This window comes from Carcharodon carcharias, chromosome 27 (assembly GCF_017639515.1).
Source record: "Carcharodon carcharias isolate sCarCar2 chromosome 27, sCarCar2.pri, whole genome shotgun sequence".
Taxonomy (NCBI): domain Eukaryota; kingdom Metazoa; phylum Chordata; class Chondrichthyes; order Lamniformes; family Lamnidae; genus Carcharodon; species Carcharodon carcharias.
In genome coordinates this window covers 1595101-1613121 of record NC_054493.1, presented here as the reverse complement: position 1 = coordinate 1613121, position 18021 = coordinate 1595101, and the positions used below count along the sequence as shown (strand labels likewise).

The following is an 18021-nucleotide window of genomic DNA, read 5'->3' as shown; positions in this document are numbered from 1 at the left end:
TCCCTCCTCAACCCCTCACCGATAACCCTCTCCCTCCTCAACTCCCTCCCCGATAACCCTCTCCCTCCTCAAACACTCCCCGATAACCCTCTCCCTCCTCAACCCTCTCCCTCCTCAACCCCCTCCCCGATAACCCTCTCCCTCCTCAACGCCCTCCCCGATAACCCTCTCCCTCCTCAACCCCCTCCCCGATAACCCTCTCCCTCCTCAACCCCCTCCCCGATAACCCACTCCCTCCTCAAACCCCTCCCCAGTAACCCTCTCCCGCCTCAATCCCCTCCACTTTAACCCTCTCCCTCCACAACCCCCTCCACATTAACCCCTTCCCTCCTCAACAACCTCACCGATAACCCTCTTCCTCCTTGACACCCTCCCCGGTAACCATTTCCCTCCTGAACCCCCTCCCCGATAACCCTCTCCCTCCTCAACCCCTCACCGATAACCCTCTCCCTCCTCAACCCCCTCCCCGATAACCCTCTCCCTCCTCAAACACTCCCCGATAACCCTATCCCTCCTCAACCCCAACCCCGATAACACTCTCCCTCCTCAACCCACTCCCCGATAATACTCTCCCTCCTCAAACCCCTCCCCAAAAACCCTCTCCCTCCTCAACCCCCTCCCCGATAACCCTCTCCCTCCTCAATCCTCTCCCCATTAACCCCCTCCCTCCTCAACACCCTCCCCGATAACTCTCTCCCTCCTCAACCCCCTCCCCGGTAACCCTCTCCCTCCTCAACTCCCTCCCCGATAACCCTCTCCCTCCACAACCCCCTCCCCATTAACCCTCTCCCTCCTCAACTCCCTCCCCGATAACCCTCTCCCTCCTCAACCCCCTCCCCGATAACCCTCTCCCTCCTCAACCCCCTCCCCGATAACCCTCTCCCTCCTCAACCCCCTCCACGATAACCCTCTCCCTCCTCAATCTCCTCCCCGATAAACCTCTCCCTACTCAACCCCCTGCCCAGTACACCCACAGTGCTGTTAGGGAGGGAGTTCCAGGATTTTGTCCCTGTGGTGTAGGTACACCCACAGCGCTGTTAGGGAGGGAGTTCCAGGATTTTGTCCCGTGTGGTGTAGGTACACCCACAGTGCTGTTAGGGAGGGAGTTCCAGGATTTTGTCCGTGTGGTGTAGGTACACCCACAGCGCTGTTAGGGAGGGGGTTCCAGGATTTTGTCCCTGTGGTGTAGGTACACCCACAGCGCTGTTAGGGTGGGAGTTCCAGGATTTTGTCCCTGTGGTGTAGGTACACCCACAGTGCTGTTAGGGTGGGAGTTCCAGGATTTTGTCCATGTGGTGTAGGTACACCCACAGTGCTGTTAGGGAGGGAGTTCCAGGATTTTGTCCCTGTGGTGTAGGTACACCCACAGTGCTGTTAGGGAGGGAGTTCCAGGATTTTGTCCCTGTGGTGTAGGTACACCCACAGCGCTGTTAGGGAGGGAGTTCCAGGATTTTGTCCCTGTGGTGTAGGTACACCCACGGCGTTGTTAGGGAGGGAGTTCCAGGATTTTGTCCCCTGTGGTGTAGGTACACCCACAGTGCTGTTAGGGAGGGAGTTCCAGGATTTTGTCCCTGTGGTGTAGGTACACCCACAGCGCTGTTAGGGAGTGAGTTACAGGATTTTGTCCCTGTGGTGTAGGTACACCCACAGCGCTGTTAGGGAGGGAGTTCCAGGATTTTGTCCCTGTGGTGTAGGTACACCCACAGCGCTGTTAGGGAGGGAGTTCCAGGATTTTGTCCCTGTGGTGTAGGTACACCCACAGTGCTGTTAGGGAGGGAGTTCCAGGATTTTGTCCCTGTGGTGTAGGTACACCCACGGCGCTGTTAGGGAGGGAGTTCCAGGATTTTGTCCCTGTGGTGTAGGTACACCCACGGCGCTGTTAGGGAGGGAGTTCCAGGATTTTGTCCCTGTGGTGTAGGTACACCCAAGGCGCTGTTAGGGAGGGATTTCCAGGATTTTGACCCAGCGACAGTGAAGGAACGGCCAATATATTTCCAAGTCGGGATGGTGAAGGGCTCGGAGGGGAACTTCCAGGTGGTGGGTGTTCCCCATGTGTCTGCTGTCCTTGTCCTTCTAGATGGTAGAGGTGGTGGGTTTGGAAGGTGCTGTCGAAGGAGCCTTGGTGAGTTGCTGCAGTGCATCTTGTAGATGGTACACACGCTGCTGCTACTGTGCGTCGGTGGGTGGAGGGAGTGAATGTTTGTGGATGGGGGGGGCCGATCGAGCGGGGACTGCTTTGTCCTGGACGGTGTCGAGCTTCTGGAGTGTTGTGGGAGCTGCAACTCATCCAGGCAAGTGGGAAGTATCCCATCCCACTCCTGACTTGTGCCTTGTAGATGGTGGACAGGCTTTGGGGAGACAGGAGGTGAGTGACTCTCCGCAGGATTCCCAGCCTCTGACCTGCTCTTGTAGCCACAGTATTTATATGGCTGGTCCCCAGTTCAGTTTCTGGTCAATGGTAACCCCCAGGATGTAGATAGTGGGGGATTCAGCGATGGTAATGCCATTGAACATCATGGGGGCGATGGTTGGATTCTCTCTTGTTGGAGATGGTCATTGCCTGACACTTGTGTGGGGGTGAATGTTATTTGCCACTTGTCAGCCCCGAGCCTGGATATTGTCCAGGTCTTGCTGCATTTGGACAAGGGGCAGCTTCAGTATCTGAGGAGTTGTGAATGGTGCTGAACATTGTGCAACCATCAGCGAACGTCCCCACTTCTGACCTTATGATGGAAGGAAGGTCATTGATGAAGCAGCTGAATGCTCCCCCTGCCCATTAGCGGGTACCTACCGAGCAGACAGACCACCTCCCCCTCAATTCACCCCCCTCCCAACCCCGGGGCTGGTTTGCAGACTCACTTCTCCGCCATCTCGTAGTAGATCATCCTGTCAAAGTTGCTGAGTTTCCCCCACTCCTGGATAGCAAGGGGAATCCCTTCCTCGGTGCTGAGCTGAGGTTTGAACTGAGAGAGCGAACGCAGGACAGGTCTGGGGTAGGAGGGGAAGGAAGAGAGAGAGAGAGAAAGAGAGAGTCAGCCCAGCAGGGGTCAGATACAGAGTAAAGCTCCCTCTACACCGTCCCCATCAAACACTCCCAGGACAGGTACAGCACGGGGTTAGATACAGAGTAAATCTCCCTCTACACTGTCCCCATCAAACACTCCCAGGACAGGTACAGCACGGGGTTAGATACAGAGTAAACCTCCCTCTACACCGTCCCCATCAAACACTCCCAGGACAGGTACAGCACCGGGTTAGATACAGAGTAAATCTCCCTCTACACCATCCCCATCAAACACTCCCAGGACAGGTACAGCACGGGGTTAGATACAGAGTAAATCTCCCTCTACACCGTCCCCATCAAACACTCCCAGGGCAGGTACAGCACGGGGTTAGATACAGAGTAAATCTCCCTCTACACTGTCCCCATCAAACACTCCCAGGACAGGTACAGCACGGGGTTAGATACAGAGTAAATCTCCCTCTACACCGTCCCCATCAAACACTCCCAGGACAGGTACAGCACGGGGTTAGATACAGAGTAAATCTCCCTCTACACTGTCCCCATCAAACACTCCCAGGACAGGTACAGCACGGGGTTAGATACAGAGTAAAGCTCCCTCTACGCCGTCCCCATCAAACACTCCCAGGACAGGTACAGCACGGGGTTAGATACAGAGTAAACCTCCCTCTACACCGTCCCCATCAAACACTCCCAGGACAGGTACAGCACCGGGTTAGATACAGAGTAAATCTCCCTCTACACCGTCCCCATCAAACACTCCCAGGACAGGTACAGCACGGGGTTAGATACAGAGTAAATCTCCCTCTGCACTGTCCCCCATCAAACACTCCCAGGACAGGTACAGCAGAGGGTTAGATACAGAGTAAATCTCCCTCTACACTGTGCCCATCAAACACTCCCAGGACAGGTACAGCACGGGGTTAGATACAGAGTAAATCTCCCTCTACACTGTCCCCATCAAACACTCCCAGGACAGGTACAGCACGGGGTTAGATACAGAGTAAATCTCCCTCTACACCGTCCCCATCAAACACTCCCAGGGCAGGTACAGCACGGGGTTAGATACAGAGTAAATCTCCCTCTACACTGTCCCCATCAAACACTCCCAGGACAGGTACAGCACGGGGTTAGATACAGAGTAAAGCTCCCTCTACGCCGTCCCCATCAAACACTCCCAGGACAGGTACAGCACGGGGTTAGATACAGAGTAAACCTCCCTCTACACCGTCCCCATCAAACACTCCCAGGACAGGTACAGCACCGGGTTAGATACAGAGTAAATCTCCCTCTACACCGTCCCCATCAAACACTCCCAGGACAGGTACAGCACGGGGTTAGATACAGAGTAAATCTCCCTCTGCACTGTCCCCCATCAAACACTCCCAGGACAGGTACAGCAGAGGGTTAGATACAGAGTAAATCTCCCTCTACACTGTGCCCATCAAACACTCCCAGGACAGGTACAGCACGGGGTTAGATACAGAGTAAATCTCCCTCTACACTGTCCCCATCAAACACTCCCAGGACAGGTACAGCACGGGGTTAGATACAGAGTAAATCTCCCTCTACACCGTCCCCATCAAACACTCCCAGGACAGGTACAGCACGGGGTTAGATACAGAGTAAATCTCCCTCTACACTGTCCCCATCAAATACTCCCAGGACAGGTACAGCACGGGGTTAGATACAGAGTAAAGCTCCCTCTACACCGTCCCCATCAAACACACCCAGGACAGTTACAGCACGGGGTTAGATACAGAGTAAATCTCCCTCTACACTGTCCCCATCAAACACTCCCAGGACAGGTACAGCACGGGGTTAGATACAGAGTAAAGCTCACTCTACACCGTCCCCATGAAACACTCCCAGGACAGGTACAGCACGGGGTTAGATACAGAGTCAAGCTTCCTCTACACTGTCCCCATCAAACACTCCCAGGACAGGTACAGCACGGGGTTAGATACAGAGTAAATCTCCCTCTACACTGTCCCCATCAAACACTCCCAGGACAGGTACAGCACGGGGTTAGATACAGAGTAAAGCTCACTCTACACCGTCCCCATCAAACACTCCCAGGACAGATACAGCACGGGGTTAGATACAGAGTAAAGCTCACTCTACACCGTCCCCATGAAACACTCCCAGGACAGGTACAGCACGGGGTTAGATACAGAGTCAAGCTTCCTCTACACTGTCCCCATCAAACATTCCCAGGACAGGTACAGCACAGGGTTAGTTACAGAGTAAATCTCCCTCTACACTGTCCCCATCAAACACTCCCAGGACAGGTACAGCACGGGGTTAGATACAGAGTAAATCCCCCTCTACACTGTCCCCATCAAACACTCCCAGGACAGGTACAGCACGGGGTTAGATACAGAGTAAATCTCCCTCTACACCGTCCCCATCAAACACTCTCAGGGCAGGTACAGCACGGGGTTAGATACAGAGTAAATCTCCCTCTACACTGTCCCCATCAAACACTCTCAGGACAGGTACAGCACGGGGTTAGATACAGAGTAAATCTCCCTCTACACCGTCCCCATCAAACACTCCCAGGACAGGTACAGCACGGGGTTAGATACAGAGTAAATCTCCCTCTACACTGTCCCCATCAAACACTCCCAGGACAGGTACAGCACGGGGTTAGATACAGAGTAAATCTCCCTCTACACCGTCCCCATCAAACACTCTCAGGGCAGGTACAGCACGGGGTTAGATACAGAGTAAATCTCCCTCTACACTGTCCCCATCAAACACTCTCAGGACAGGTACAGCACGGGGTTAGATACAGAGTAAATCTCCCTCTACACCGTCCCCATCAAACACTCCCAGGACAGGTACAGCACGGGGTTAGATACAGAGTAAAGCTCTCTCTACACCGTCCCCATCAAACACTCCCAGGACAGGTACAGCACGGGGTTAGATACAGAGTAAAGCTCTCTCTACACCGTCCCCATCAAACACTCCCAGGACAGGTACAGCACGGGGTTAGATACAGAGTAAAGCTCCCTCTACACTGTCCCCATCAAACACTCCCAGGACAGGTACAGCACGGGGTTAGATACAGAGTAAAGCTCGGTCTACACTGTCTCCATCAAACACTCCCAGGACAGATACAGCACGGGGTTAGATACAGAGTAAAGCTCACTCTACACCGTCCCCATGAAACACTCCCAGGACAGGTACAGCACGGGGTTAGATACAGAGTCAAGCTTCCTCTACACTGTCCCCATCAAACATTCCCAGGACAGGTACAGCACAGGGTTAGTTACAGAGTAAATCTCCCTCTACACTGTCCCCATCAAACACTCCCAGGACAGGTACAGCACGGGGTTAGATACAGAGTAAATCCCCCTCTACACTGTCCCCATCAAACACTCCCAGGACAGGTACAGCACGGGGTTAGATACAGAGTAAATCTCCCTCTACACCGTCCCCATCAAACACTCTCAGGGCAGGTACAGCACGGGGTTAGATACAGAGTAAATCTCCCTCTACACTGTCCCCATCAAACACTCTCAGGACAGGTACAGCACGGGGTTAGATACAGAGTAAATCTCCCTCTACACCGTCCCCATCAAACACTCCCAGGACAGGTACAGCACGGGGTTAGATACAGAGTAAATCTCCCTCTACACTGTCCCCATCAAACACTCCCAGGACAGGTACAGCACGGGGTTAGATACAGAGTAAATCTCCCTCTACACCGTCCCCATCAAACACTCTCAGGGCAGGTACAGCACGGGGTTAGATACAGAGTAAATCTCCCTCTACACTGTCCCCATCAAACACTCTCAGGACAGGTACAGCACGGGGTTAGATACAGAGTAAATCTCCCTCTACACCGTCCCCATCAAACACTCCCAGGACAGGTACAGCACGGGGTTAGATACAGAGTAAAGCTCTCTCTACACCGTCCCCATCAAACACTCCCAGGACAGGTACAGCACGGGGTTAGATACAGAGTAAAGCTCCATCTACTTTCTATCACTCAGACTTAAACCTATTTCACTTCAGCTTCCAGGGGTGTGGGTCCATTAGGATTGTGTACAATGGGGTGAACGGGAAGGGGTTTGGGTCCATTGGGATTGTGTACGGTGGGACTGAACGGGAAGGGTTTTGGGTCCATGGGGATTGTGTACGGTGGGAGTGAACGGGAAGGGGTTTGTGTCCATTGGGATTGTGTACAGTGGGAGTGAAGGGGAAGGGGTTTGGGTCCATGGGGATTGTGTACAGTGGGAGTGAAGGGGAAGGGGTTTGGGTCCATTGGGATTGTGTACAATGGGGTGAACGGGAAGGGGTTTGGGTCCATTGGGATTGTGTACAGTGGGAGTGAAGGGAAAGGGGTTTGGGTCCATTGGGATTGTGTACGGTGGGAGTGAACGGGAAGGGGTTTGTGTCCATTGGGATTGTGTGCAGTGGGAGTGAACGGGTAGGGGTTTGGGTCCATTGGGATTATGTACAATGGGAGTGAAGGGTAAGGGGTTTGTGTCCTTTGGGATTGTGTACGGTGGGAGTGACCGAGATGGGGTTTGGGATTGAGATTGTGTACGGTGGGAGTGAACGGGAAGGGGTTTGGTTCCATTGGGATTGTGTACAGGTAGTGAAATGGAAGGGGTTTGGGATTTGGATTGTGTACAGTGGGAGTGAACGGGAAGGGGTTTGGGTCCATTGGGATTGTGTACAGTGGGAGTGAAGGGGAAGGGGTTTGGGTCCATTGGGATTGTGTACAGTGGGAGTGAAGGGGAAGGGGTTTGGGTCCATGGGGATTGTGTACAGTGGGAGTGAACGGGAAGGGGTTTGGGTCCATTGGGATTGTGTACAGTAGGAGTGAACGGGAAGGGGTTTGGATCCATTGGGATTGTGTACAGTGGGAGTGAAGGGGAAGGGGTTTGGGTCCATGGGGATTGTGTACAGTGGGAGTGAACGGGAAGGGTTTTGTGTCCATTGGGATTGTGTAGAGTGGGAGTGAAGGGGAAGGGGTTTGGCTCCATTGGGCTTGTGTACAGTGGGAGTGAAGGGGAAGGGGTTTGGGTCCATTGGGATTGTGTACAGTGGGAGTGAAGGGGAAGGGGTTTGGGTCCATTGGGATTGTGCACGGTGGGAGTGAACGTGAAGGGGTTTGGGTCCATTGGGATTGTGTACAGTGGGAGTGAAGGAGAAGGTGTTTGGGTCCATTGGGATTGTGTACAGTGGGAGTGAATGAAAAGGGGTTTGGGTCCATTGGGATTGTGTACAGTGGGAGTGAAGGGGAAGGGGTTTGGGTCCATTGGGATTGTGTACGGGTTGAGTGAAGGGGAAGGGTTTGGGTCCACTGGGATTGTGTACGGTGGGAATGAACGGGAAGGGGTTTGGGTCCATTGGGATTGTGTACGGTGGGAGTGAACGGGAAGGGGTTTGGGTCCATTGGGATTGTGTACGGTGGGAGTGAGCGGAATGGGGTTTGGGATTGGGATTGTGTACGGTGGGAGTGAAGGGGAAGGGTTTTGGGTCGATTGGGATTGTGTACAGTGCAAGTGAACGGGAAGGTTATTGTGTCCATTGGGATTGTGTACGGTGGGAGTGAAGGGGAAGGGTTTGGGTCCACTGGGATTGTGTACGGTGGGAGTGAACGGGAAGGGGTTTGGGTCCATTGGGATTGTGTAAAGTGGGAGTGAACGGGAAGGGGTTTGGGTCCATTGGGATTGTGTACGGTGGGAGTGAACGGGAAGGGGCTTGGGTCCATTGGGATTGTGTACAGTGGTAGTGAATGGGAAGGGGTTTGGGTCCATTGGGATTGTGTACGGTGGGAGTGAGCGGAATGGGGTTTGGGATTGGGATTGTGTACGGTGGGAGTGAAGGGGAAGGTGTTTGGGTCGATTGGGATTGTGTACAGTGCGAGTGAACGGGAAGGTTATTGTGTCCATTGGGATTGTGTACAATGGGGTGAACGGGAAGGGGTTTGGGTCCATTGGGATTGTGTACGGTGGGAGTGAACGGGAAGGGGTTTGGGTCCGTTGGGATTGTGTACAGTGGGAGTGAAGGGGAAGGGGTTTGGGTCCATTGGGATTGTGTACAGTGGGAGTGAAGGGGAAGGGGTTTGTGTCCATTGGGATTATGTACGTTGGGAGTGAAGGTAAGGGGTTTGGGTCCATTGGGATTGTGTACAGTGGGAGTGAGCGGGATGGTGTTTGGGATTGGGATTGTGTACGGTGGGAGTGAAGGGGAAGGGGTTTGGGTCCATTGGGTTTGTGTACAGTGGGAGTGAACAGGAAGGGGTTTGGGTCCATTGGGATTGTGTACATTGGGAGTGAACGGGAAGGGGTTTGGGTCCATTGGGATTGTGTACGGTTGGAGTGAACGGGAAGGGGTTTGGGATTGGGATTGTGTACGGTGGGAGTGAAGGGGAAGGGGTTTGGGTCCATTGGGATTGTGTACGGTGGGAGTGAACGGGAAGGGGTTTGGGTCCATTGGGATTGTGTACCGTGGGAGTGAACAGGAAGGGGTTTGGGATTGGGATTGTGTACGGTGGGAGTGAAGGGGAAGGGGTTTGGGTCGATTGGGATTGTGTACAGTGCGAGTGAACGGGACGGTTATTGTGTCCATTGGGATTGTGTACAATGGGGTGAACGGGAAAGGGTTTGGGTCCATTGGGATTGTGTACGGTGGGAGTGTAGGGGAAGGGGTTTGGGTCGATTGGGATTGTGTACGGTGGGAGTGAGCGGGATGGTGTTTGGGATTGGGATTGTGTACGGTGGGAGTGAAGGGGAAGGGGTTTGGGTCCATTGGGATTGTGTACAGTGGGAGTGAATGAAAAGGGGTTTGGGTCCATTGGGATTGTGTACAGTGGGAGTGAAGGGGAAGGGGTTTGGGTCCATTGGGATTGTGTACGGGTTGAGTGAAGGGGAAGGGGTTTGGGTCCACTGGGATTGTGTACGGTGGGAGTGAACGGGAAGGGGCTTGGGTCCATTGGGGTTGTGTATGGTGGGAGTGAACGGGTAGGGGTTTGGGTCCATTGGGATTGTGTAAAGTGGGAGTGAACGGGAAGGGTTTTGGGTCCATTGGGATTGTGTACGGTGGGAGTGAGCGGAATGGGGTTTGGGATTGGGATTGTGTACGGTGGGAGTGAAGGGGAAGGGGTTTGGGTCGATTAGGATTGTGTACAGTGCGAGTGAACAGGAAGGTTATTGTGTCCATTGGGATTGTGTACGGTGGAAGTGAAGGGGAAGGGTTTTGGGTCCATTGGGATTGTGTACAATGGGGGTGAATGGGAAGGGGTTTGGGTCCATTGGGATTGTGTACAATGGGAGTGAATGGGAAGGGGTTTGGGTCCATTGGGATTGTGTACGGTGGGAGTGAACGGGAAGTGGTTTGGGTCCATTGGGATTGTGTACAGTGGGAGTGAGCGGAATGGGGTTTGGGATTGGGATTGTGTACGGTGGGAGTGAAGGGGAAGGGGCTTGGGTCCATTGGGATTGTGTACAGTGCGAGTGAATGGGAAGGGGTTTGGGTCCATTGGGATTGTGTACGTTGGGAGTGAACGGGAAGGGGTTTGGGATTGGGATTGTGTACAGTGGGAGTGAACGGGAAGGTGTTTTGTCCATTGGGATTGTGTACAGTGGGAGTGAAGGGGAAGGGGTTTGGGTCCATGGGGATTGTGTACAGTGGGAGTGAACGGGAAGGGTTTTGTGTCCATTGGGATTGTGTAGAGTGGGAGTGAAGGGGAAGGGGTTTGGCTCCATTGGGCTTGTGTACAGTGGGAGTGAAGGGGAAGGGGTTTGGGTCCATTGGGATTGTGTACAGTGGGAGTGAAGGGGAAGGGGTTTGGGTCCATTGGGATTGTGCACGGTGGGAGTGAACGTGAAGGGGTTTGGGTCCATTGGGATTGTGTACAGTGGGAGTGAAGGAGAAGGTGTTTGGGTCCATTGGGATTGTGTACAGTGGGAGTGAATGAAAAGGGGTTTGGGTCCATTGGGATTGTGTACAGTGGGAGTGAAGGGGAAGGGGTTTGGGTCCATTGGGATTGTGTACGGGTTGAGTGAAGGGGAAGGGTTTGGGTCCACTGGGATTGTGTACGGTGGGAATGAACGGGAAGGGGTTTGGGTCCATTGGGATTGTGTACGGTGGGAGTGAACGGGAAGGGGTTTGGGTCCATTGGGATTGTGTACGGTGGGAGTGAGCGGAATGGGGTTTGGGATTGGGATTGTGTACGGTGGGAGTGAAGGGGAAGGGTTTTGGGTCGATTGGGATTGTGTACAGTGCAAGTGAACGGGAAGGTTATTGTGTCCATTGGGATTGTGTACGGTGGGAGTGAAGGGGAAGGGTTTGGGTCCACTGGGATTGTGTACGGTGGGAGTGAACGGGAAGGGGTTTGGGTCCATTGGGATTGTGTAAAGTGGGAGTGAACGGGAAGGGGTTTGGGTCCATTGGGATTGTGTACGGTGGGAGTGAACGGGAAGGGGCTTGGGTCCATTGGGATTGTGTACAGTGGTAGTGAATGGGAAGGGGTTTGGGTCCATTGGGATTGTGTACGGTGGGAGTGAGCGGAATGGGGTTTGGGATTGGGATTGTGTACGGTGGGAGTGAAGGGGAAGGTGTTTGGGTCGATTGGGATTGTGTACAGTGCGAGTGAACGGGAAGGTTATTGTGTCCATTGGGATTGTGTACAATGGGGTGAACGGGAAGGGGTTTGGGTCCATTGGGATTGTGTACGGTGGGAGTGAACGGGAAGGGGTTTGGGTCCGTTGGGATTGTGTACAGTGGGAGTGAAGGGGAAGGGGTTTGGGTCCATTGGGATTGTGTACAGTGGGAGTGAAGGGGAAGGGGTTTGTGTCCATTGGGATTATGTACGTTGGGAGTGAAGGTAAGGGGTTTGGGTCCATTGGGATTGTGTACAGTGGGAGTGAGCGGGATGGTGTTTGGGATTGGGATTGTGTACGGTGGGAGTGAAGGGGAAGGGGTTTGGGTCCATTGGGTTTGTGTACAGTGGGAGTGAACAGGAAGGGGTTTGGGTCCATTGGGATTGTGTACATTGGGAGTGAACGGGAAGGGGTTTGGGTCCATTGGGATTGTGTACGGTTGGAGTGAACGGGAAGGGGTTTGGGATTGGGATTGTGTACGGTGGGAGTGAAGGGGAAGGGGTTTGGGTCCATTGGGATTGTGTACGGTGGGAGTGAACGGGAAGGGGTTTGGGTCCATTGGGATTGTGTACCGTGGGAGTGAACAGGAAGGGGTTTGGGATTGGGATTGTGTACGGTGGGAGTGAAGGGGAAGGGGTTTGGGTCGATTGGGATTGTGTACAGTGCGAGTGAACGGGACGGTTATTGTGTCCATTGGGATTGTGTACAATGGGGTGAACGGGAAAGGGTTTGGGTCCATTGGGATTGTGTACGGTGGGAGTGTAGGGGAAGGGGTTTGGGTCGATTGGGATTGTGTACGGTGGGAGTGAGCGGGATGGTGTTTGGGATTGGGATTGTGTACGGTGGGAGTGAAGGGGAAGGGGTTTGGGTCCATTGGGATTGTGTACAGTGGGAGTGAATGAAAAGGGGTTTGGGTCCATTGGGATTGTGTACAGTGGGAGTGAAGGGGAAGGGGTTTGGGTCCATTGGGATTGTGTACGGGTTGAGTGAAGGGGAAGGGGTTTGGGTCCACTGGGATTGTGTACGGTGGGAGTGAACGGGAAGGGGCTTGGGTCCATTGGGGTTGTGTATGGTGGGAGTGAACGGGTAGGGGTTTGGGTCCATTGGGATTGTGTAAAGTGGGAGTGAACGGGAAGGGTTTTGGGTCCATTGGGATTGTGTACGGTGGGAGTGAGCGGAATGGGGTTTGGGATTGGGATTGTGTACGGTGGGAGTGAAGGGGAAGGGGTTTGGGTCGATTAGGATTGTGTACAGTGCGAGTGAACAGGAAGGTTATTGTGTCCATTGGGATTGTGTACGGTGGAAGTGAAGGGGAAGGGTTTTGGGTCCATTGGGATTGTGTACAATGGGGGTGAATGGGAAGGGGTTTGGGTCCATTGGGATTGTGTACAATGGGAGTGAATGGGAAGGGGTTTGGGTCCATTGGGATTGTGTACGGTGGGAGTGAACGGGAAGTGGTTTGGGTCCATTGGGATTGTGTACAGTGGGAGTGAGCGGAATGGGGTTTGGGATTGGGATTGTGTACGGTGGGAGTGAAGGGGAAGGGGCTTGGGTCCATTGGGATTGTGTACAGTGCGAGTGAATGGGAAGGGGTTTGGGTCCATTGGGATTGTGTACGTTGGGAGTGAACGGGAAGGGGTTTGGGATTGGGATTGTGTACAGTGGGAGTGAACGGGAAGGTGTTTTGTCCATTGGGATTGTGTACAGTGGGAGTGAAGGGGAAGGGGTTTAGGTCCATTGGGATTGTGTACGGTGGGAGTGAAGGGGAAGGGGTTTGGGTCCATTGGGATTGTTTACAGTGGGAGTGAGCGGGATGGGGTTTGGGATTGCGATTGTGTATGGTGGGAGTGAATGGGAAGGGGTTTGTGTCCATTGGGATTGTGTACAGTGGGAGTGAAAGGGAAGGAGTTTGGGTCCATTGGGATTGTTTACAGTGGGAGTGAACGGGAAGGGGTTTGGCTCCATTGGGATTGTGTACGGTGGGAGTGAGCGGAATGGGGTTTGGGATTGGGATTGTGTACAGTGGGAGTGAACGGGAAGGGGTTTGGGTCCATTGGGATTGTGTACGGTGGGAGTGAAGGGGAAGGGGTTTGGGTCGATTGGGATTGTGTACAGTGCGAGTGAACGGGAAGGTTATTGTGTCCATTGGGATTGTGTACGGTGGGAGTGAAGGGGAAGGCGTTTGGGTCCATTGGGATTGTGTACTGTGGTAGTGAAGGGGAAGGGGTTTGGGTCCATTGGGATTGTGTACGGTGGGAGTGAAGGGGAAGGGGTTTGGGTCCATTGGGATTGTGTACGGTGGGAGTGAAGGGGAAGGGGTTTGGGTCCATTGGGATTGTGTACGGTGGGAGTGAACGGGAAGGGGTTGGGTCCATTGGGATTGTGTCCGGTGGGAGTGAAGGGAAAGGGGTTTGGGTCCATTGGGATTGTGTACGGTGGGAGTGAGCGGGATGGTGTTTGGGATTGGGATTGTGTACGGTGGGAGTGAAGGGGAAGGGGTTTGGGTCCATTGGGATTGTGTACAGTGGGAGTGAATGAAAAGGGGTTTGGGTCCATTGGGATTGTGTACAGTGGGAGTGAAGGGGAAGGGGTTTGGGTCCATTGGGATTGTGTACGGGTTGAGTGAAGGGGAAGGGGTTTGGGTCCACTGGGATTGTGTACGGTGGGAGTGAACGGGAAGGGGCTTGGGTCCATTGGGGTTGTGTATGGTGGGAGTGAACGGGTAGGGGTTTGGGTCCATTGGGATTGTGTAAAGTGGGAGTGAACGGGAAGGGTTTTGGGTCCATTGGGATTGTGTACGGTGGGAGTGAGCGGAATGGGGTTTGGGATTGGGATTGTGTACGGTGGGAGTGAAGGGGAAGGGGTTTGGGTCGATTAGGATTGTGTACAGTGCGAGTGAACAGGAAGGTTATTGTGTCCATTGGGATTGTGTACGGTGGGAGTGAAGGGGAAGGGTTTTGGGTCCATTGGGATTGTGTACAATGGGGGTGAATGGGAAGGGGTTTGGGTCCATTGGGATTGTGTACAGTGGGAGTGAACGGGAAGGGGTTTGGGTCCATTGGGATTGTGTACGGTGGGAGTGAACGGGAAGTGGTTTGGGTCCATTGGGATTGTGTACAGTGGGAGTGAGCGGAATGGGGTTTGGGATTGGGATTGTGTACGGTGGGAGTGAAGGGGAAGGGGCTTGGGTCCATTGGGATTGTGTACAGTGCGAGTGAATGGGAAGGGGTTTGGGTCCATTGGGATTGTGTACGTTGGGAGTGAACGGGAAGGGGTTTGGGATTGGGATTGTGTACAGTGGGAGTGAACGGGAAGGTGTTTTGTCCATTGGGATTGTGTACAGTGGGAGTGAAGGGGAAGGGGTTTAGGTCCATTGGGATTGTGTACGGTGGGAGTGAAGGGGAAGGGGTTTGGGTCCATTGGGATTGTTTACAGTGGGAGTGAGCGGGATGGGGTTTGGGATTGCGATTGTGTATGGTGGGAGTGAATGGGAAGGGGTTTGTGTCCATTGGGATTGTGTACAGTGGGAGTGAAAGGGAAGGAGTTTGGGTCCATTTGGATTGTTTACAGTGGGAGTGAACGGGAAGGGGTTTGGCTCCATTGGGATTGTGTATGATGGGAGTGAGCGGAATGGGGTTTGGGATTGGGATTGTGTACAGTGGGAGTGAACGGGAAGGGGTTTGGGTCCATTGGGATTGTGTACGGTGGGAGTGAAGGGGAAGGGGTTTGGGTCGATTGGGATTGTGTACAGTGCGAGTGAACGGGAAGGTTATTGTGTCCATTGGGATTGTGTACGGTGGGAGTGAAGGGGAAGGGGTTTGGGTCCATTGGGATTGTGTACGGTGGGAGTGAAGGGGAAGGGGTTTGGGTCCATTGGGATTGTGTACGGTGGGAGTGAAGGGGAAGGCGTTTGGGTCCATTGGGATTGTGTACTCTGGTAGTGAAGGGGAAGGGGTTTGGGTCCATTGGGATTGTGTACGGTGGGAGTGAAGGGGAAGGGGTTTGGGTCCATTGGGATTGTGTACGGTGGGAGTGAAGGGGAAGGGGTTTGGGTCCATTGGGATTGTGTACGGTGGGAGTGAACGGGAAGGGGTTGGGTCCATTGGGATTGTGTCCGGTGGGAGTGAAGGGAAAGGGGTTTGGGTCCATTGGGATTGTGTACGGTGGGAGTGAAGGGGAAGGGGTTTGGGTCCATGGGGATTGTGTACGGTGGGAGTGAAGGGGTTTGGGTCCATTGGGATTGTGTACGGTGGGAGTGAAGGGGAAGGGATTTGGGATTGGGATTGTGTACAGTGGGAGTGAAGGGGAAGGGGTTTGGGTCCATTGGGATTGTGTACGGTGGGAGTGAAGGGGAAGGGGTTTGGGTCCATGGGGATTGTGTACAGTGGGAGTGAAGGGGTAGGGGTTTGGGTCCATTGGGATTGTGTACGGTGGGAGTGAAGGGGAAGGGGTTTGGGTCCATTGGGATTGTGTACAGTGGGAGTGAACGGGAAGTGGATTGGGTCCATTGGGATTGTGTACAGTGGGAGTGAAGGGGAAGAGGTTTGGTATTCGGATTGTGTACGGTGGGAGTGAACGGGAAGGGGTCTGGGATTGGGATTGTGTGCGGTGGGAGTGAAGGGGAAGGGGTCTGGGATTGGGATTGTGTACAGTGGGAGTGAACGGGAAGTGGATTGGGTCCATTGGGATTGTGTACAGTGGGAGTGAACGGGAAGGGGTCTGGGATTGGGATTGTGTACAGTGGGAGTGAACGGGAAGGGGTCTGGGATTGGGATTGTGTGCGGTGGGAGTGAAGGGGAAGGGGTCTGGGATTGGGATTGTGTTCGGGATCGGGATGCTATCGAGGGGTCAGTCCCTGGGCTCACATGAAGAAACAGGCCACTGCCTCGGTGTCCGGTGTCATCGGGAAGTGCTTCCTGACCAAGCCCTTGTACTCCTGCCACTTCCGGAAGTTCTCGTAGACCCCTCGCGAGTAGCCGCTGTTGATGGGGAGGCTGGTCCCCGGCTCTCGGAGGCCCAGGCCTGCTCCGGAGTTGCCCGCTTCCGCTGACTGCGAGATACTGAGTACCACCGGGCTGGGGGCGGCGCTGAAGACGATGGGGGTGACCTGCCCCCTCCAGGGGGCGGAGAGGGCGGGGCTGTGCGGGAGGCTCTCGGTCCGCCTCGGCAACGGCGCCTCCTTGTGGATGATGATCTGGTTGAGGTTGGCTGGCCGCGAGATGACGACGCTCTTGGCGCTGGGGACTCGGCAGATGTTGAGACTGGGCACCAGGCCCACGGGCAGGTTGATGACCTTGAGGTTTGGGCCGGACTTGATCCACTTGATGCAGGGCGAGGTAAGGATGACCGTCTTGGTCTTGGAGTCCTGGACCGCCGGCCGCGATCCCTGGCCGGCGGGCACCGGGCGGCTCTTTGCGCCAAGCTGGGCGCCGCTGGGGCTGACTGTCAGGGTGACTCCTGGCGAGGGCACCGACATGGAGCTGATGCCCGGCTGGGGGGCCCGGTGCTGACTGGGCATCTGGACCTTCAGCCCCGACTTGGAAGGGTCCAGCGATACCAGGGTGACCTTCTGCCCCGCCGATGGGCACTTGGAGGCCAACATCTGGGCTGGGATCTTGCCCAAGGAGGATTCCATCCCCGGAGAACAGCAGCTGGAGAAGAGGGAGGGGGAGGGGGAGGGAGGGGGAGAGGGAGAGGGGGAGGGAGAGAGGGAGTTAAAATGGATTCACAACCCTCGCCCGAGGACCTCAATCCGGACCAATCCCCTTCTTTTTGTTATCCCGCTGGATCCCATTGGGCAATCCCAGCCAATCCCGTCAGATAATCCCAGTCAATCCCGTCAGATAATCCCAGTCAATCCCATCAATCCCCCTGTCCTAATCTTCCCCCTGTCCTAGTCTACCCCCTGTCCTAGTCTAACCCCTTGTCCTAGTCTATACCCTGTCCTAGTCTATCCACTTGTCCTAGTCTATCCCCTGTCCTAGTCTACCCCCTGTCCTAGTCTTCCCCCTGTCCTAGTCTACCCCCTGTCCTAGTCTATCCACTAGTCCTAGTCTATCCCCTGTCCTAGTCTACCCCGTGTCCTAGTCTTCCCCCTGTCCTAGTCTAGCCCCTGTCCTAGTCTAGCCCCTGTCCTAGTCTAACCCCTTGTCCTAGTCTATACCCTGTCCTAGTCTATCCACTTGTCCTAGTCTATCCCCTGTCCTAGTCTACCCCCTGTCCTAGTCTTCCCCCTGTCCTAGTCTTCCCCCTGTCCTAGTCTACCCCCTGTCCTAGTCTATCCAATAGTCCTAGTCTATCCCCTGTCCTAGTCTACCCCGTGTCCTAGTCTTCCCCCTGTCCTAGTCTAGCCCCTGTCCTAGTCTAGCCCCTGTC

At 54.3% G+C, this 18021-nt stretch overlaps 1 protein-coding gene across 1 annotated transcript in view; it reads right to left on the bottom strand.

Moving 5' to 3' along the window:
- Positions 1 to 17281, bottom strand: part of LOC121270112 (NUT family member 2G-like) — a 34589-nt gene extending 17308 nt beyond the window's left edge. The window contains exons 1-2 of the mRNA XM_041175427.1: positions 16512 to 17281; positions 2860 to 2988 (exon numbers count right to left, since the gene is read on the bottom strand). Of these exons, the coding sequence (XP_041031361.1) occupies positions 2860 to 2988; positions 16512 to 17281 (899 nt within the window). The remainder of the gene's footprint in view (positions 1 to 2859; positions 2989 to 16511) is intronic.
- Between the last annotated feature and the right edge of the window lie 740 nt (positions 17282 to 18021).